This window comes from Hylaeus anthracinus, unplaced genomic scaffold, assembly GCF_026225885.1.
Source record: "Hylaeus anthracinus isolate JK02 unplaced genomic scaffold, UHH_iyHylAnth1.0_haploid 0, whole genome shotgun sequence".
Taxonomy (NCBI): Eukaryota; Metazoa; Arthropoda; class Insecta; order Hymenoptera; family Colletidae; genus Hylaeus; species Hylaeus anthracinus.
This window is the reverse complement of record NW_026533254.1, coordinates 8,552,704-8,574,467: the sequence shown is the minus strand read 5'-3', so window position 1 is coordinate 8,574,467 and position 21,764 is coordinate 8,552,704. Positions and strand designations below refer to the sequence as shown.

The window sequence follows — 21,764 nt, the reverse complement described above, 5'->3', positions numbered from 1 at the left end:
TCAACAATTATCCAATAATATTTGTGCAGTGCTAATATTAACTGGTGTATATGTGATAACATGCTAAACATTCTAATGATATGGTAAACATTTTCAGTAGTATGCCCACCAAATATAACTTACAGACATGACGCAGATCAGGAATGAATAAATCGAATAAAAGGGGTCGTGATATTCAGTACATTAGTGCATATTAATTACTATATTTATCCATACATATATTAGCTCCTGAATATGTAAATCCTCTTTTACCTGCAGCGTCAGTATTGTTACAGATCAAATCGTTTATAGTCGTAATCAAGCCCACATTAATTTCTAGAATATGAGTGGTTTTAAACGAGACGATAAAATAAACATTCAATACTCTGTGGATAAATGTATGAAGTAAGGCTGGTTATCGTTGATCACTGGGTTGATAAACCAGGTAGCTCAGCTGGTAATGGAGCACACTCGCTTGACAAGAAAGATCGGCCCGATGACAACGTAGAACAATTACGGTTCTACATTACCGAGTCCTACCGACAGAGTATGCTATATTACCGATAGAATTCTCTACCATACCATCTACAGATATACCGTTTACAGATGCTTATTAATTAGTTCGAATATTAACCAATTCGCAAGAGCGTAAACAATGTATCAATAGTTTATCCTTTGAGGAATAAAATAAAATCCATGGATTAGAGGCTTAGGTTACCTATGAGCCGCGCGAACTTTACAAACGTACAGATTGCATCCCACGGTTGATTTCGTTTGAACCTTTATTGGAACGAATCTGGACACAATGGCGAACTCTAACGAACGTTGTTATTCATGATTCCATTTGCTCTACTCGAGATTGCTTATTACTTTGCGCGCAAAACGCCCCTCCCGTTTCGCCTCGAGGAAAAAAAAGAAATGAATTCTTCGTTAAGAAAACCGCGAGTGTAAACGCGAGATTCAGGACAGAGAAAAAAAACATCAGGCGTCCCTGAACCGTGAAATTTCCCGAGAAAGGATGGGCAGGGTTGGGTGGCGCGCGGCGGACAGCCGACGTCTGACGCCCGACGCCTGACGTCAGCGTCCGAATGACTGTTTCTTTCCCTCTTCGCTCGCCATGATGGACAATTCCGCAGCGAAAAACCCTGACTGATGAAAACAGCGAATCGGGACAATGCCGAGAAGAAACACTCGTCTTGACATTTCAACGCATTCGCGTTATTAGGAGTGAATCGAACAATTTCCAGAGCGTGGACTAGTGTTCCTGATTGTGTGCCAGAAGTTTGTGACAGATTGTCAATTTAGGAAAAAGGAAAGGTCTAAATATGTGTTTTAGGGAATTTAGTATTACGTTATATAACAAGTACCGTTCCCTCTCTTTTTTTTTTATTGTTAAACTACGGCAATATCGAGGGGTGACCTTGAATAGCCAATATTTACTGTATCGACTCTCTTGACATCTCAGAGTAGTAAACACAGAGGATGTTGGGTCTAATAATTCTCCCCCTAAAAAATTCGTGTATATCCCTACGTGTCTATGGAATTTGGCTTGTCGTCTCAACGATGAATCGCCAAAGCAGTTGAACCATAATATAAATATGAATCGTTCCCTCTCGACTTCCTCAACGAGCCCATGCTCTCTAGCGATTCAAGACCTGATTAATCAAATTTCACCCACCTTTTCCTTCAAGTGTCATCGTTCACACTCGAGTCCACGACACTTATAGACTCCCTGCAGTTTCAACGTTCCAACGAAGCTTCCATCCACCGTCTAACCAAATTCGTTCTCGCCAAGGTGGAAGCACTGCTCCATGAATTTCTTCCCTCTATTATCCCAAACATCGGCAAGAAAATCACGGGTTTGTCTCCATAAATCGCGACGATCTTCCGCGCCCCCGGGCTCGTTAAAAGTGGCAGTGAAGTAAGTTCCCTAAGGCCAGGCACGCGCTGGCTTTCGCGCTTTCATAAATTCCCGTCCGGAACTGCTCGTTATTCCGCGTGTTTGCGCGGCAACGCGGTACACCTGCCATCCCCGTGGCCTCACACCCTTCGCTCCTTTTCAATCTACTTGGCCCAGCCATGGGCGAGAAAAAGCGGTCCGGCGAATGCCACGTTTACGAGACCATCCAGCCAATCCCACGGCACGAATGAAGAGGAAAACGGCCAGCGGCCGCGAAAAGGGGGCAGATTAAACGTCCACCGTCGGGGAGATTAAATTTTATACGTGCTAATCGTTCCACGAGAGACTGCGATCGCCCCGAAGTGCAGCAAGCGACGGCTGCGATGGTTAATCGAGACGAAGGTAGAGGGAATTTACTCGTTCGATTTTAGGATGGACAGGGGAGGATCGCGTGAAACAGCGATTCAGGTGTGAGAATCTGACGAGCTGTTCGTTAGGGTCCTGTCGAGAGGGTAGTTCTATTTGATTCTCGTCGATGAGCAAGCATTTACTTAACCATTTATTCCGAGTGAAGGGCGAGAATAATGTATTTGAGGTTTTTACTATTTCTTTTGAATGCTTTCCTGATGTGAAAAATATTATTATTTTTTTTTTTTGCGGTGACTAAGGAAATCATAAGGAAATCAGACGGAGTTATCTTTTTAAAATGGAGTGGATATTTTAAATTCAACTGATACCGAAAATTAGAAGGTTTTACAACTGCCAGATGGTTAAGAAATTTTTATACAGCGATAAAATGGCGGATAGAGTCATAGTTACCTCCTGAACCGATTTCACAGTGTTCCCCGGGTCGCGTGGGTCGTAAAAAAAAATGGATCAGCGCGCTCCCGTTTCACGTAACCTTGATCCTATATTTTGTTGAATTAGACAATCAACTTTTTCCACCCCCCTGGAAAATAGAAGATCCCCTTTGAGGGTATCAACGGGACCACTTGAATGAATTTTTCCTTTTCCCTCGCTCTCTTTTTTTCTGATTCCGTCGTAGTTGTAACGCGCGGGGGTACGTCCGCGATAATTTCTGCGTCTGAAGGCTCCGTTGATCCCCGCTATACATAATTTCTATCATTCCCTGTGCCGACTTTTCATCTTTCCTGGGGAATCACGACAAATTCTATAGGAGTCGGAATAGAGAATAATCCCGGGGATGCGAGAAAAGCGAACGGCGGAGGTGGGAGGGGGGGGGGGGATAAATACCACGAAATTTCCAGCAGGATTCATTCAATTTCCTCCCGGTCGTCGAAGATGACATTGTAGAAAATGAAAATTAAACTTTACGACTGATCGACATTTCCATCTGTACCAGTGTTTCCCAAAGTGGGGATCCAATCCCTAAATGGCCCGCGAATGAACATTTGTAACGCAGAGTAGAATTCATAATACTAATTTCTGAATATTAAAACATGCCATCCATCCGTGAGTCCAGGCTAGGCCTTGTACATCTCTAATAAATTTAATTCTTTTACTCATTATTAAATTCAAGAATATTCTATGTAGTATAATATAGAAATTACTTGATCAAATTTGTAACCTGAAAGATTTTTCATAATATCATTTCACAAACTTCGTCTCAATTTTCAACAAATTAAATGAAAGGCATCGATGAATCTCAACCCTAGATATTCAAAACTACCCCAGGAATCTGTTCGAACCTTCAAAAAGTCTTTATCCAGCGATCTAATCTCACGCTCCATCTAAAAAAAAAAGGAAAACATCCTAATCGAGGGGCATACGAGAAGCAAACGATCGAAAAAGGAAACGGCCGTCATAATAAATTGCTCGTCCGTTTCGCGTGTAACGGAGCGTCGCGATAAAGTATCAAACGATAAATTATTTCGATTCTCCGCGCATAGACAAAGGAACCGTTCCAACAAAGGGGGCCATTCAATGTTCATTCGTTTCTGTTCCAGCTTTCAGAGGACATCGGCTACGTCCTTTATTCCGCCCTCGGAAGCTTCTACATCCCGTCGTGCATCATGGTGTTCGTGTACATACGTATATACTTCGCGGCGAAGGCTCGCGCGCGTCGCGGCATCAGGAAGCAGCCGCGACGCCGAACGACGGCACCGCCCGAGTCACCGGACGTCAGGCAAACCAGCTTCACTCAGAGCACGCCCGCCACAGAGACGAAGAAACCGCCGGGGTCCGTCATGGAGAACGTCGCCACCATCGAGAACCAACCGGTCCAGATAGTCATCGTCACCTGCGACTTCGCCAGCGACGTCAGCACCTCCGAGCCAGACCCTGGCGGGGGTAACAGCATACCACTGGAGGAGAAGGACACGCTCAAGGTTCAAAAACTACCCAGTTTCTATCGTGTTTCAGGATAATAAAGAAAATCGGCCTAATAGAGAGGGTGCGTTTCGGAAATAATCCTTTTACATTGTATCTTTCCCAAACGGACAAGATGTAAATACTATTTGAATAGTGAGCACTGATTTATAAATGCATCACGTAGTTACATTTAGTATTATTTCTTATTAACAATTTCAAAATAGAAAATGGGCAGTATATGCATTAGTCATTCGTAAAATTTGTTAACTGTGAAACAGTCTAGCCAACACAAAATCATTTAAGATTCCAGTATTACGCATTGTTTTTGTTTCAATGATATAAAACTTATCGCGCATTATAGGGTTAAATAAATTAGATAGACCGAGCGAGGAGCAACGATCGAGCCGGCAGAGTGCTCCTCTCTCCGTCCGGAAAGTTGGGTGGATCGAGTAGCTCGACTCCCGAGGCGCAGAGAGGAGTGAGGACCCGAAAATCCATGATCGATATCGATCACTTTCCGACCCGACCGTTCGCTCCTCGCTCGGTCTATTTCGTTATCGACGCCGAACCGAGTAACAAGCGCCTTTGATTTGCGCTCCCGTTTCACCTATTCGTGTCTTATCCAATTCGCGTATCCCTTCGAGTGAAATTAAAGAGAAATAAGGGAAAACACTGAGTCCAGCAACACTTTTATAATAAACTACTGGACAAAATTAGCGGAACGCTTTTTTAAATATATAATTATTAAATATTACCTCAGTTTCGCGCGGTAAAAAGACATCAAACAAAATTTTGTCTCCTGAACAAAATGAAATTCCAACGCTCATCTTGGCGATTCTTGTCGGTAGGTGGCGATCCCAATGCCGATGCCGAAGAGCATCCTGAAGGCGACCATGTCGGTGAACGGCGACGGGCAGTCGAGCGTCCCGCCGCGGTGCCGGGCGCCGAGCGTCGGGATCGACGTCGACATGGTCTCCGAGTTCGACCCGTCGTCGTCGGACAGCGGCGTGGTGTCCAGGTGCGCAGTGGTGAAACCGCTGAAACTGCGACTATGCCAGCCGATTTTCGGTCGCAGGAACCTGGCCAAGCTGAGACGGGAGCACGGCGACGTCGGCCGGCACTCGGCGAAGGACGAGGCCGCCGAGGCGAAGTCGAAACCCCGGGACCCCGAGAGAGAGAAGAGGAGACTGGCGAGGAAGAAGGAGAAACGCGCCACGCTGATCCTCGGCATCATAATGGGCAGCTTCATCGCCTGCTGGCTGCCGTTCTTCGTCCTCTACATCGTGAAGCCCCTGTTCCCGTACCTCGATATACCCTCGCAGGCGTTCGTCATAGCCTTCTGGCTAGGCTACATGAACTCGGCCCTGAACCCCTTCATCTACACCGTCTTCAACAAGGACTTTCGCCGCGCGTTCCGCAGGATACTGTTCAAGTGAACCAGGTCATTCCTCGACTGCTCCTCGAATTCCGAGCGGGTTCTGGGTACCGCGAAGAGGGATCGATCGCGCGTATCCTCGTCGCAAGGGAAACGAGGAGGACGGTCGAAGGAAGGACTTGAACGCCCGGCGACGTCTAAGAGGCCCAAAGCCCCTAGCTGAAGCGGTGGGGGTGCGTACCTGGGCGCGGCAAATGGACAAATTTCTTATCTAGATACACACATCGCGTAACGAATCAAAATGAACTCAACGACGCAGGGACAGGGGATTGTGTGTTACGATCGCGATGAGGAATTACGAGTAGTCAGTAGGTGGGCTGGTTGTTTCAATTTGGCAACTAGCTTCCGGTGCGTTCGTGTTTGATAAACAAGGAGGATCCCGAGGGCTCGGACCCCTCTCCTTTTCTCGATCAGCGGTAGAAGCTAGGAGATTGTGCTCGTGTCGCCAGACAAACCGCGTTCGACTACTGGCTACGCGATGAGAATCAGAATTTGAATTACAGACTGCCCGATCGGATAAACGTCACGAATAAATCGCTACACGATGGCTTTATTCGTCATTTATTATTCGGAATAATAGGTTGCCCATCTCTGACGCGGTGAAACTCGAGATAGACGGAATCGTCGAGATTCGCGGAAAGCTAGTGCCGGGGATGGGATCACGAAGGAAATCCTTGGTGAGGAATTTGAGATTTGGTTAGGCCACTTGTGCTTGGTGGAACACATATGGCGACCTCGTCAGGGTACGAGCGTGTTAAGATGGTAGCGCCCTTGGCTGCAGGGTAGCGACAGATCAGGGCCTGCTTGGGAGAAGATTTATTGAATATTGGAGCTTTAACTCTTCATTGCGTGAATTTTATTTTATTTCGCGGTTATGGAATATTAAAAATAAATGGATGTATCAATGGAGCAATTAAATTCTCCGAGCGCACATCTTGTGAAATTTCTTCAATGAACTTTACATACAACATTTTTGCAATTAAATCTTCAGTTAGGGATACTACGTAGGTCCATGTCTTTCGCCGCCTAGACCAACCAGTCATACAACAAGAAGTCGATGGTGAAGGCTTGAGTGACCCAAAGCTACCATGGTATACTAGCCACAGTCAGTGTTACGCTTGACCAAATGATTCCTGCTCTTCTAAAAGTTCCCAGCGCCAGAATTAATCACGATCCCGTTTTCTTTATGCAAACGTCTGCCTAAGCTGATAACTCTCTCCCAGATGAGCATGAATCATCGTGACCAAGTGTACATGAGACTCTGTAGCCAACAGGCTACTACAAGGAGAGATTTATTCGGGGTACACCCAACAGGGACTCAGCTATTACAAACTGACGTAAATAGATTGCTATTTTTGTGCCACCAACACTCGTGAGGTCTGCAGATTCAATGTACACCATTATCAATCTGCAGTCGAACGTGCGAGTCACGAAGAGCTCGAGATGAAAAGGTGTTCGGGACACGATTTGCCCGCGGTGGTCATGAATCCTCTATGAGGTGTCCCGGACCGCCGTGTGTCAGCGACAGCTGCTACTTCTCCCTCGATCGGATACAACTTCCGACTAGTTGTCAATTCACAACGACATCGTCGAAGACGAATGGAACCTCGCGGGCACCTCGACAGAGTCGAGGAAATTGCTACGCTACGTTTCGAGCTAACTGTGCACTCCGTGAGAAATTCGTGTCGGCTTATATAGGGCCAGTTAGGCGTTACCCCCCTCCTAATCTGCGCCTGATTTGACCGCGCATTATGTGACGGCTGCGCAGTATCATTACGCCACTGACTGCTCGACGGAGCGGGTCGGACCCTGCCGCAACATCTAATTACCGTGTTTAAACTTGCTATTCGTCTGAATTGTAATGCATGTCTATACTTTGTCTAAATGCTTTGGTTTAATAAGAACAAGAAGCAAATACCGGTAGACTTAATACTTGTGGAAGTTTAAATTGCATTTCATTTGATATACCATCCTGATACATATTGCGTTATAAGTATTCCATAGATTTTCCTTGTACATACGAATTCGTTTTTAGTACGCCATAAAACGTATACAATAAAGAATAATTTATTATTTCTTAGAATGATAACCTGTAATATCATTTCATAGTACTTCATGCATCTCGTTTCACGTATGTAAATAAATTCCATCTAGTAAAGATGCTTCAGAGTGTTCGATCCGCTCCGTCGGACAGTCAGCGACATAATGACTTCAGCGCAGCCACGTCGCGCAACTGCCACGCCCCCACGCATATCCGACCGTGACGTGGACCAATAGCAAGTGGTAGCGCCCAGCTGACTACATTAATTTTCATTTCCACGTGACATGAAGCCGCGACTTTTAATACCGTAATGTCACAACACTTCTCACCGTAGAAAATTAATCGTCGCATTGCCATGGCATTCCGAAACACACGAAATAACGAAGTCCTGACTCCATGTCTAAATAGACTTCCCTCCAAGTCGACACGAATTTCCGTCATCGAGTGTGCAACCTAAAAACCTACGAATAATATTTTCGAGTGCGTTTTACTCGATGAAGCCACTCGACGAGCCTTCGTGACTGCGAAATGTCGTTCTCCGTGTTCTCAGCCCCGGAAAAATCGGTCGCTCCAATTTTTTCCCCCGATTCGCTCCATCGAAACTTCCTCTCGTCTTCGTCCATCCGCGGAGGGGAGGAACGGAAACGAGTACCCGCGGCATTCTTCCTTCACTGAGTTCCTCGGACAGATGGCGCACGGTCCGAATGTAAATTAAAAGTCGCGACAATCCATTATTATCGATGTGAATGTAGATATGTATAGTTAACGCGTATGCGTGTGTATATAATACGTCGCGCGGCGGCCGTTCCTGGAGTTTTTTGTTCCAGCCAACCAGCGAAGTAGTATCAGTGTACAGTGTCAGCCGACCGGGGCTTGCGGGTGACCGAGGAAGCTCCTGTTTCCTTTTGGTACGACGTGGAAAGAATCATCTGGTGTTCGTGTCGAGGAGTTAGGACGAGGAAAGAAGTTTCAGAGATAGTTGAAATACACGGATCCTGAGATACGACATCGGGTGGAAAGTTTCTCTGCTGGCTGAGGACGGGATGGAGGGGGGATTGGAAAGATGACAGAATAGGGGGAAGAATACATCGAACGAACGGAACATCAAGTTCCGAGGCTGTTTCTAGCGCGCGACCGACGGGACGGAAACTTTCGGGGCGGCTTCCCCACACACACACAATACGTACTGGTCATACGATATTATATACGCACACCGGTGTACGATATCAGAAGGGACGAAGATCTCGGGGCGGGCGCGAGTCCAAGGTGGCGCGATCGAAAGATCGTCGGTGACAAATAAAACGAAATCACGCGAATCGAATCATGTTTCCTATTAAGTAGGCACACCGTTTTATCGTAGGGGCGGTCACCGTCAATCGTGTAACGTTTAATGACGAGTTTTCGAATTTTACGACTTAAATAAGGGGTAAGGGGAGGGAGAACAATGTACAGTGTCAATGAAAGATGTTCGAGTCGAGGGAGGGGTACGTGGCTGACTTCGCGGTACTCCCTCTTCTATTGGGTCACGTGACGGTCGCGTAGACTAAGGGGCGCGGAATCTCGTTTGCATGAACTTCTGGGAAAAAATACATCTTTGTTTATAGTTTTAAATACGAGGTTATCAATCACTGTGGGGAAATTATTATCTGTTAAATACATGTCTGATGTATGTAACCTACACAGGAGTCTGTTGCGCACTAGAGTAGCGCAATTGCCACACCTCCAGACATGCATGGACACAGAAAAAGCAAGAGAAGAGGTAACGCGAAGCTGGCCACGTTCTCTTACCGAGGCACGAATCTCTGTCACCGAACGTACACGACACGTAATAATAATATTATTAATAATAGTAATAATAATACACGTAGACGTTTCTCGGACATCAATGATCAGAAATACGTGTTGCAGCGTGTGAAGAAGTTTTCGATATGGAAAAAAAGACGACTCTCGACGGTGAATTTCAGTTCACGCGGTTTTAAACATTAATTTCGATTACCATGGATCACGTTTAAAGATGAACGCGCAGCACAGAAAGCCGCGGTTTCAATTATTACGCGGCATTACGCAATGTTTGCGCGCCGGGGCGCCAATTCTCGATGGGCCGCTTTATAATTTAACGCTTCCCAGCCTCGTAGAAGCGCACCAACCGCGCCGCCCCCGTAACCGATCAATTCGCGTCGAAACTTGCTCGCGCTTCCCTTTGATCCGTTGGATTCTTCTGGACCGATTATCGCACCTAGCGGACGCCTCGCTTACCCGGTTTCGGTACACGAAACGATCACGAGGAAGATATTTCAGGTATGGAACGGGTCGTCGAAGATGGTGAGTGAATCTAAAGATCGCATCAAAGGCGCTGATATCTTTTTTTCTTTTAATGTTATTTCACGGAATTCCTTTTAAATTCATCGGTGCATTTTTCTTTTCGAAATTCATCGATGTTGCGACGTTACGAAAAATAGTGATCGAACTCCGAATGATCGACATAAACGACACGCCGCGCGCATATATGCCGAATGAATTCGAAAAAAGAATTTCCCCGGTGTTTTTTTCTACCATCGTGGCATCTCTATAACGCAGATTAAAGTTCGACTCTGCGGCTGCAACCATGAGGAATTCAAATAAAAAATTTCCACGGATTTCTGCACCAACCTGACCGAAATTCGGCTAGTTTCGGTGACTCGTTAGAGATCGACCTCGCTTCTACAATTCTGCGTCGAAAATGCAGCAGAAAATGCTTCGCTTTTCAGTTAGCCAATTCGTTGCGTCTAAAAAAAAATGAATGTTGCATCGTGGAATCGCGCTTTTCACGCGAAGGGGATGGTACATGTAGAGTATTCGTAGTGTAGGGGATGATAAGTAGAAAGCATTCTGTTAAATTGTAATTGTATGTTCTGTTAATGATACACCATTAAACTATGGTGTGCAAAGGATTCTTAGCGATTGGAGCAAAGCAATTTCGTTCGCGATAAAGGACATCGATTGTTGAGCAGGGGATGATAAGTGGAAAGTATTCTGCTTAGCTGTAAGGGATGATAAATGTAAAGAATTCACAGCGTTTCATCAATTATCGCGGGTGGAAAACGTGTTTCTTCGCAATAAACGGATTATTGTCGTGGAGTTAGCTTCAATGATTCCAGCGAAAAGATTCTAAGTTTTGCTACGTCCATTGTTCCTTTGATGGTTGTCAAAAAATGCAATCAAATTTATCGTGTAATTGTTCTACTCTCAATTTTAATACCTTTGTTTCTACTCGTCATCCCCAAAAACGCACCACTTGTCGTGAACTCCTGTTTCGAAATCCTTGCATACTAATCGTAACAATTTCAACTATTGGGTTCCATTATACGAGTATTTTCTACAGTTTCAAGCGGTTCGATAATCAAAGCCAAAGTGCGATTAATTTAATCGCGTGCGCTGCAACAAATCGGTCAGTAATTCATCCGCAATAATTATGGAATATTAATTACCTCCTGTTTTCTCAAACAATGCAATAGCGGCAAAAGGGAAGCATTTCCGATGGAAAGATTTTCAAACAGTTGTCGAACCGCGTGCAATCACTTCGAGAGCAACCCGCGCGCACGTCACTCACGCGCCAACATGAAACGCCGCAGTCGAATTGTCACTTTAAAGCGGGGTAGCTAGCCACATCGTCACTCGAAAGCGGGGCAGGTATCAATTTTATCACCGAGAGGTATCAATTTTATCAAAATAAGACACCTAAGAGTCCTCGTATCTCGAAACCGTAATAAGTAATGTCTTGTAACTCGAAGCCGAGTTATGTATCGATTTCATCACTTGAAAGCAGGGTAGGTAGCAATTTTGCCACTCGAAAGCGGTTCGTCCCGATCCACCGTGATTCAGAATTCCTCCCAGAGTAGATCTCCCTCTCGTCTGCGCTCGTTTTCGCAATTTTTCTCCAATTATTACCACGGAACGTGACCGGCATTCCCGATACGATTCTCATCGTTCGAACGTTTGTCGCGCGCACTTTCGTAACGCGAAATTTGGTATCACGCGGTAGACTGTATTTCTCGAAACTTGTCATGCGCGAAATAAAAGGGGTTCGAAACGCTTTCGAAAGGTATTACATCCTCGAACGCATAAAGGGAAGCCCGAGGGCGAATCGACGTAACCGAGTGGAATTTACATTCTGAATCGCGAGGCTGGATGCGCGTAATATTTTCAGGCGATCAACCATCGATATCAGGCACTCGACGGTGCTCTTTCCATCCACTTTTTCCCCCTCGTTTCGTCCGCAAGGATCCGAAGATCCATGGATCCTAACCGGTCGCTCGCGACCTAGAAATCGTCGAGGCTACATAAACACAGGGAAATCCCCGAGAGTCCTTCCTCTTTTTTTCTCCAGGAGAACTCAACGGTATTCGATTCCGTAGAAATTCTCGTCGAACGGTCGCCGCGCATTCCCTTGATCGCGGGATCCATCGAAGATCATCGAAACGAAGTTGGGGAAGCTCTGGAATAGATAATCGCTTGACAGTCGTTTCCAGTTGAACTTAATTACTAACTAGATATCGTCAATTTGTGAGTTTAACGAAATTTGAAACTTCGCGGAAAGCTAGTTCAAAGAACGCTAATCCATTTTTGTTTCGCCGTGGAAACTGCCCTAAGGGTGAAAAAACATCCCTTGGAAATAAACTTTCGTGGTATTTCGTGAATATTTGTGAAATAGCGAATAAAATTCACAGAAATTAAATAAAAATTGTATGGATTTCGAAATCCTACAATATGTGTAGAAATTCTGGAAAAAATATTTGTTCGAATGTTTTTACTTGAAAATTCTCTTTACCGTCAAAAATATGGAATACCTTTTTTATTTGTAAACATTTTTCTGGGAAAATATGTATGTATTTCTATAGAGTTTCAAGTTTTACGAATTTTCTGGCTGTTGAACATTCCTTTTTAGTAATTAATGCTCGATCGCTAAGAAGGTATTACCGATTCCTGGTCTTTCTCAACGAATCGATCATCGAAACGACTCTAATTTGGAGTCGATACACAGCAATAGGTAGAGGAAACGGAGAATACTTCATCGAAACGTTTTGTCCTCGTCGTTAGTTCCAGAATTAATTAGAGTCGATGTACGAAGCAAACGAAGCGGTCGAGATTCGATTTTCCTGTAAACGAGTTACTCGTAAGGTAGCCATAAGGGTTCGAACGCGTGGCGCGCCAGAGGCGACACTTCGATGAACAGTAACGAGGAGGGGTCTACTTAAATTGATCGACGAACGTTTCACTGACGATGTTTTTAAACGTATTCATACATTGACGGCAGTTTTTTGCAAACACTGCCCGCTCATCGATACAAAAAAACATTTACTTGCAGGGGTAATATCACTTTTTTAAATCGACATTAATAGACTTGCTATCGAGAAAATGTATAAATATAAATTTCACATCCTGCATTCAACGAGAGTCGCAAAGGGATACTTATTCCGTAAAGGATGAGAAAATTATATTTATTTAAAACTTGATATCGAAACTAAATCACATACTATGATCGATAAGTGTCGAAAGGCAATATCAATACCGCGACACTTATCGAACATTGGACCCGAATTTAATCGAAATTACAATTAACAACTTCATTGAACATGGGTGCCAGTGCATATCGTCCATAAAATATTATTCGATGATTTATAGTAGACCCAAACGAAGAGTTACCGCGAATCCGTGAAACACGATCTACTAATTATCGTAACTCGCTATCGTTTTTCCCAATTAAATACATTTACGAGACTACGTGTGACGACGTCGATCGCTTTAGGCGATCGGGTGACATATTTTGCAAACCAAACTTTTTCCAAGAATCTCTCTGTATATGTGCGCGTGTGTGCGTGACTGCGTATGCGTATCAGTACCTAATTACCTTAACCTACGTACACACGATGATGTTACTCGAAGCGTGAGAAGTTTAATGAGGATGTGTAACGCAGACAAAATAAAAGTAATCGTTGAAGAAAATTTAATGGGATAGAAGAAAATAAGGGCAACGTTTCTGGAACGACTACCTACAAAATGGAAACCGAAAAAAAATGTCTAAGGATCATTCTAATTAATATTTACATACGTACCGTCTCTGAACCTAAGCGACACGAAAATTAGTAACGGATTAAACGAAGACACGATACTTTGTATTTATACACATTGTACACAGATATGTATATTATTACTGTTATTAATATTATTCTTATTAATTATTAACAGATTACCATTATTCTTATTATCACCGTTGTCATTCTTGTTCTTATCGCCATCGGTCATTCTTATACATATACATATATTAAGTATACGTATATTAAGTAATCAAACGTCGCCGTAGGGATCCAACGATCGACCTTAATTATTATTTCGATCTGTCGAACGTCGCTTACCCTTTTCTCCGCTCGAGATAATTGGGAGAGCGCGAGATCGTCCGCTGTGCCACTTGCCTCACATGTTATTAATACCATCTAGCGAAGGACTGTTTACGTGTTTCGCGTGGCTGAGAACGTTTCATTAAGTAATTTAATTTTCACATACGAAATTACATTCCGAAGTGGCTTTTACGGGGATGCCACACAGTCCAGCACCTCGACGAAATTAATTTGCTGCATTTTCTCAACGTTTGCGACCTTAAAATTATACTTTCAAACGAGTTTATCGACGTTATGTACAGAAATGAATCTTTTAAAATATAAATTCCACGTGTAGAAGACATAAAAAAAATTAATGAAGGATCGAAACGGTAATAAATCAACCGAAACGAACAGTCTTTGTTAAAAATACTTAAAAATGCATAAAAGTTCTTCGTGCCTGGATCGCGTCGACCTCTCGAAGGGGTAGAAATAAATTCATAAAAGTCGCGGATTTTTTGGCGAAAAGAAATGTTAAGAAATTAAAATTTCGCACGTTTCCACTTAACGGGCGACGCGGCTCGAAATTACACGTTTTAACGTCGCGACGGAGACGGCTCAGCGTTGTCGCACCCTTCCCCCTCCCGCACCCGCCTCCCTTGAGATTTATGCAGCCGAGGCCAGACACTTTTATCATTCGATTCATCTTCCGGAAACGTGAACTTCCGCGATTCGTCCTCGACGGTTGGCACGTATTTTACGAATTCCGCGGGAGATTAATCGCATCGAGACGCTCGGGGAACTTACATCTCGACTAGAATCACTGGCTTAGAAATTAAATTATCACGTTAACCACCATCGACCGCCGAACCCACCTTTTCGCGCCGGAATTTATAAGGGCTCGTGTCTTGGCGCCTCTCATAATAACGAAATCATTTTATTTCGTACTTATATTTGATGCTTTTCTTGTACATTATTTCATGTATACCAGTATACATATAACATCATTTTACTCGATACTTGTATTTATTGTGTGTTATTTTCAGTGTACATACATGCATATCTATGAAAAATGAACGTATCATTTTTTCTACATTTTATCTGCTATTGTTCCAATTCGTATAGACATTTCCATTATATTACCTTGTATACTATGTTACTTTATTTTTTTTCATAGTAATACACACTCTACACACTCTTTTCCTATCCACTAATATTCCCTTTAATTCCTCCTTTTTACTCAATACTTCATTAATTCGTTTTAAATCCAATATCGGTCGAAATAGAGGCTCATTATTGTTATTGTTTCGCAAATTCGTTTCTCGATAAACCCGTAAAACATATTCCACCGAAAGCAGAGTTGCCGGAGCCCCCAGGACGCAATAACATAAAACTTCTATGGGACTAACCTTTCAGTTCTCGATGTTTGTATGAAAATTGACGAGCCGCTGATTACTCTAACAGCGCGATTTCGAGCCTCCCCTCCCCTTCTCTTCCGTAGTCGTTATTTTTCGTTTTTCCGTTTTTGCGCCCCCGGGTCCTTTTTTAAACTTTACATCGTTCGTTTACCCGTTCAATTATTATCCACGGATTCTGACCCCCGCCATTGTTCCCGACCGTTGAAAAGCGAAACAGAACTGTTGCCGTTCGAAAAATTTCGGTGACGTAAAAAGCCCGCGGTTCGCCTCGTCGCGATTCCGAGTGACACGAAAAACATTTTCCATTTTCGGGTCAACGATGTTTCGGTTTTTTAACACCGCGGCCATCTCGCCCGCCGCACGGTCATTTCGTTTAAGTTGTTTCTATTTTTCTCTATCGTTTTTATCTTCCAACAAATCATTTCATTAGTTCCGACAACCGCAATTTTTCCGCTCGGCTCTCGAGCGTGCTTTCGTTCGTTCTGTTCGAAGTGATCGCGTAGGCGGACGATCTCGCGTCGAGCGTCGCGAGGCAATCTCTATCGATAATATTGGAGCAATGAAATCACTGTGATATCACTAAAACGCTTTCAAGGTGTGTGTTGGGATTCGATGATTAAACGCCGCGCCCCGCGGGGCTGGGCGCGACGAGGATTCAATTAAAAAAAAAATGGCTGAAATGGGACTAGATATTCGAGAGAGAGAGAGAGAGGGAGAGATGAAAAAAAAAATAATGATTTATGGTATCGATTATCGTAAATTATTGTAAATCATATTATATTGTATATACGTATATATATATATACACACATTACGAAATTGTATTATTAATCGGAAGAATCTATATATGTATGTATACATATACATATACATAGAATACCAAATACTACAATGAATATTAATATCACTGAAGACTACTGTCATCGTACCATAAGATTGGAACGAGAGTCCTTACTCCTAATTCGTTCGCTTTATTTCAAACGGAAGCCCACCGCATCGTTGAATTATGATCAAACCAATCCCAATTACAGTAAAATAAACGGAATTCGAATTTCCAGTGACGACTTTCATTCGAATCTTGTACCACCGTCATTGTGGCGGTCGGATCGAGATCGATTGGCCGCTCCAAACGACTCAAGGCCGCTCCCCCACCACGCTGACGCGCAGCTAACCCCACTCCTCCGTCTGTCGAGGTCACAACCTTCCATCGGCGCGAAACAACCCTCGAGCGGCCACTCAAGCTCCATCTGGCCGTCGTCATCGCTACTGTCGACGCAACAAGTCCTATTGTCTAATTGCGTCGATGTCTGGAGAGAGCGTGTGATTGCAGATCCAAAAAAAAATTTCAAACATTTCGACACCGTACTATCTGCAAGCGGCATTTTAGTGTACATAGGGAAACCAGACTTTTTTCGGCTAAGTAGCTCCTTAGACGTAAGTAAAACGGGTTTTCTCCGATTAAACGCAGATCGCGAACAAACGAACAAAAGAAGACAAAAAAAAAATGAATACGATGAGAGAGGGAGAAAGAGGAAATTAAGAGAACACATTCTAATAGTCTATTAAAAAAGCTGAGAATTCTATCTAGAGACAATAGCGGGAGCGCGCAAACGATGCGCCGAGAGCTTGACACAGGAAGTGGACGATGACGTTAAGGTGATGTTGAGGTACGTTGGGAGCATGCAGGTGCAAATCCAAAAGATCTGTTTTCGTGTACTGGTGGCCTGAAGGGGATGTCCCTGGGGTGAGTTCAATTATGGCGATTGAAAAGAGGTTTTGGTGAGGACTTCATATCACGTAAACTTATGACTAATAGATGATGGGTGCATTAGATCACAATTGTAGGACTTGTAAAGATGGAGTTGGTTGATGAGGATCGACCAGGGACATCCTTGATAGCTATTTCCAGTGTATTCCGTTTCGCCATCCGTGCAAACCAGATGATAATCGAGAACTGTGTTGCTCGACAAGTTGAATAAAATTCCTGGAGTTAAGTAGACATCTTATTATCCTTCTATCAAAAATGATCAAATGGTACAGACTAGGGTACTGACCACATGTGAATTATATTATAATATAATTGAAATTATTCTCCTTTCCCATCATTTTCTGAATCTTCTTAATCAAACATGTCCAAATCCAATGGAATAATTTAAATTTGAACGTTCAAGTTACTATTACTTCAGAGGTTTTATTAAACTTGCTGGATTATGAATGCTAATTCTCGCGTTTGTTCCTCGTGCCGATTATTTCGATTACGCAACAGCGAACGAGATTACTGTTTTTATTCTGTTCTATGAACAGGTGTCAACTCGCAGATCCTCGATCCGAGAATTACGCCGCTCCGAAAGGGTAATTAATAATTATCAGTTAATGGAATTTTCACGTCCACGATTTACGAATGCTTAACGCTCGGTTTGCTTAATAATTACTTTTCGCTGCAAATTCATTCGAATTTGGGTAAGCAACTGAATTGCAATTTTCGGAGGAGGATTCTCGCGTGTTGCGATTATGCTTGATTCCCACTGACGCTCAAGCGACGCTTAAGTTAAGGAATCAAACCAGTAGTGTACTGATCCATAGTCAAATTTTGTTTGTAACTGGAATTATACATAGTGATGCAATACTTTCTTGCTTCGACTTTGTCTGACGTCAACATAAAATTATAATTGAGTTGCATGAATGTCCATGCTCAACAGAAAATATTATGACATTGTTTCAAACGCTAGAGTCGCTTAAATAAAACGTCCATCGAGTCCTAGTGGGAATTAGGTATGAATCGCTGTCGACGAGCCATGATAGCGACCGTGCACCCACCGATCACGTTGAAAATGCTTGAACAATCAGACGGGAAAAGATACTGTCGCGAAACGAACACGTTCGTTCGCGAGTCTTTCTCGTTATCCCTTCGACCTTTCTGCTTGAATTTCGATCAAAATTCCAAGTCACCGAAACACAAGGTGTCATCGTTAAACATCGATCGTATAACGATTTCACTTCCATCAGAGCTGTTCCTCTCCTCTCGATTGGAACGCATCTTCCGTCGAACCCCGACGGTTAATCGTAATATTTATTGCCAGCGACTAACTGTAATGTTTAAAAAAAAAGACAAAAAAAAACAAGAAAAGAAAGGAAAACCGCGTCGACGGTTTCGACGCTCGTTTCAATCGCAAACCCGCGATTCACGTCACGGTGCGGGAGCAACAAAGAAAACGCGAAGGTGTAACTCCGATTCACCGTATCGAATTGACTTTGTACTTTACTTTTTTTTCCATTTTCGGTCTATTGTTTACTCCTCCGACGCGTGGACGCTCCGTTCATCGCGACGATAAGCAGCAATAATGTCACCCTTACTTGTAAATCCAAACAATCCAGTCAAACCAAACAAACGTTCAGCTTGTGTGCATCGAGTCTCCAATGGCTTGCAAAATTTTTATCTTTACTAAGCTTCACTCGAGAAATTAATTATTAATCCTATACTAGTTCCGAAAGATTGCAAGTTACTGATTTACAATCTCGCAATTAAAATATAGTTCACACGAGTAAAACAACTACAGCTGCTATTTAAGATACGTTTAAATTCCCAAGACGAGTGCGCACGCTGCGCGCGCAACTCGGCGCGCTCGGTTTACCTCGTTCGAAACGAGCACAGCGATTCGATGCACACGGAAATCGTTTCACGTCAAGTTTAATCTACAAAAGTCTTCCATTCCTTCCTCAAAACGTGTATTCGTCTGCGTATTCGGGTGTCTTGGGTTGCGGGCGTTGAGCATACAGCGTGGCGCGGTCAATCGTGGGACAGATGGCGTTCGTATCGCCGGTTTCTCGACGCAAACAGCGTCAAAGTACATCGATTTTCGATTCACACGAGCGCGAAACACTCGCCGGACAAACATTTGTCCGCTTAATTTTGTATATCGCCGCGGTAGCTTTGGTTAATTTTCACGGGGACCCGACCCGTTAACCAGTTTGCGCGCGTTAATTGCGTTCGCGCGTTTAAATAAATATTTTCCGTTAAAACAGGCAGCCACGGGGATTCTGGCGCGGTGGATCGAATCACCGTAACTCGATTACGCGACTGGACCAGTCGTTTCGATCTACGGCCGACGATAACGCTTCGAGTGGAACCATAATGAATTTTATACGGGACGCGAACAACTCACTCCGCGGGAAATAGATATATGTTAGGGGAATGTTCGTTTCGGAACGAAGTTGTAATTCGCGAGGAAATCCTCCAGCCGGCGACTTCGACGTTGAACTGATTCGAAGAAAACTTTCGAGTACGTACGCCAGTTGCCCATCACCTCCAAATCCAAACTCCATTCTTCGCGAGTCCAAGTAAGCGAAAAGATTTTCTTCGATGATGTCTTCGTAGATGCCGCCGCTGGGCATTATTTCTGAGAGCCCTTCGAACGAGCGGACGTGATTTAATCCGTTGTAAAACTTTTTCAGAAACAAACGCAACTTGTTGCGTCGCGGGCAATAAAATTTCCATTTAAAACTTAACGAGCACTCGAGCTCTGCGACCGAATGAGAACAATCGGGCGTCGTATTGAATGAAGGTAAATGTTGATATAGTTAGGGTTGCCGGAGTGAGGGAGGACGATTGTTGCGTCGAGAAACGGCGGTTTTGTGTAGGGCTGTCGACTGAGAGCTGGCAAATGTGGCGAATGGAGGCAGGGAAATGGTGTGACTTGAGCTTGGGCTCCTATTTGTAAAGCGTCGAAGGGTGTCTTAACTTTGTTTTGCAACATTCTTTGAATACGTAGGAATGGGGCTTTATGCCTGCTCGATTTTTTGATTTAAGTGAACATACTGAAAAAATCTATATAAAAACCACGACGTAAGCTACGTCCCTATATCGTTTATATACGAAAATCTCTAAAAACTTTATATCTAAAATACACAAAAGACTCTATTTAGTTGAGTCTTGTTCCCTCACGCTGCAAACACGCGAATGTGGCTTTACACGCGTTCTCGGTTCGCCAATTTGTCCGTTCTCCTCGTCCAGGTGAAAAATGTTTGCTATTATGGTGTCGAGGATCAAGAAGACGGAGGAAAAAGTAACTAGAACGATATCAAAGGGAGACCAAGGAGAAAATCGACAGTAGTGGGTCGGAGGTTCGTGGCACACGTGTCCTGGCAATAACCGTATTGTTTAACAACAGTTACAAAGATCGAGTTCCGTTTGGAATCATCGAATGCGTCTTTCAGAGGCTCTGTTAATGCGTCTTGTAATAATTTTATGGGTCACTGTGTGATAATCGTTGCGTTTGCCCTAATTTTATGTAAGTTTCACCGCGGGGTGAAATTTCGAAATCGAGATCGTTTGACTTGTTGAAAATTTGAGCGTGTATCATGATGTTATGGCGATTAGGAGTATTGTAATGTTCGTTCAAAATTCTCGAACAGCGATTGAGAGATCATAGAATATTCGGAGCCGATTAAAATGTTGCGACGAGAATCTGTTTCCGCAAAAATTATTTATAAATAAAGGAGGTACTTTAATCGAGGGCGAGATGGGCAAAATTCTTATTCAGATACCAATTTCGAATAACGAGTAAAAGGTAAACACAGCATCTGTTACTTGAGTTTGAATTATTGATCGTAAAATAAAATGTTCCACTATGAAGAAGTACATATTTAATTGTTCGGTCGATTAAGTCGCTATTTAGAGTTTTTATTCGTCAGCTATTATTCGAATAAAATCCTGCTCATCGCTGCTCCTCGCAGACGTTCAAGATGATACCGGAAAATGGCGAGCGTGCATAGTAAAAAGCGAGGGAGGGAGCAAGAGGAGGGAGAATAATCGAAAAGTTTTGACAAAGAGTACCGAAAATTTCAAAATAAAAAGGAAAGGGTTAAACAGCATTACTGGTCTACGTTCGCCGTGCCGTTGTGCTCGAATTGCCTGGTTTCACAGCAACCCCATTCGTTCCGTCGATCGACACCCCCTCGATCGATCACCCGTCAGGATCGAATCGAACACGATCGATCATTCGAATGAAACCGTTAAGAAGGTCAAGGAATACGAGTACTACGATATGTATACCGACATTAAACGAAAAGGAACTATCAGTACATTACGACTTTGTTTTATAAAAGAAAAACAAAAAACGAACCAACCGTGTTGTTATTTCATGACCACCCTTTATTCCCTCATATCCTCTACTAATTAATAACTAAGACTACGGCCACTCGAATATTTCGTTATTGTTACTACTATTACCAATCCAATTCTTACTATTATTAATTTAAATACTTTATGAAAATAAAAATGATACGTAGGATATCGTTAACTGTCGTA

At 43.4% G+C, this 21,764-nt stretch overlaps 1 protein-coding gene across 1 annotated transcript in view; it reads left to right on the top strand.

Annotated features, from left to right (window-relative positions):
- LOC128887759 (alpha-2B adrenergic receptor-like) overlaps positions 1–10,535 on the top strand; it is a 141,088-nt gene extending 130,553 nt beyond the window's left edge. Inside the window, exons 2-3 of the mRNA XM_054144038.1 lie at positions 3,847–4,227; positions 5,059–10,535. Of these exons, the coding sequence (XP_054000013.1) occupies positions 3,847–4,227; positions 5,059–5,646 (969 nt within the window). The 3' untranslated portion in view covers positions 5,647–10,535. The remainder of the gene's footprint in view (positions 1–3,846; positions 4,228–5,058) is intronic.
- Positions 10,536–21,764: the final 11,229 nt, after the last annotated feature.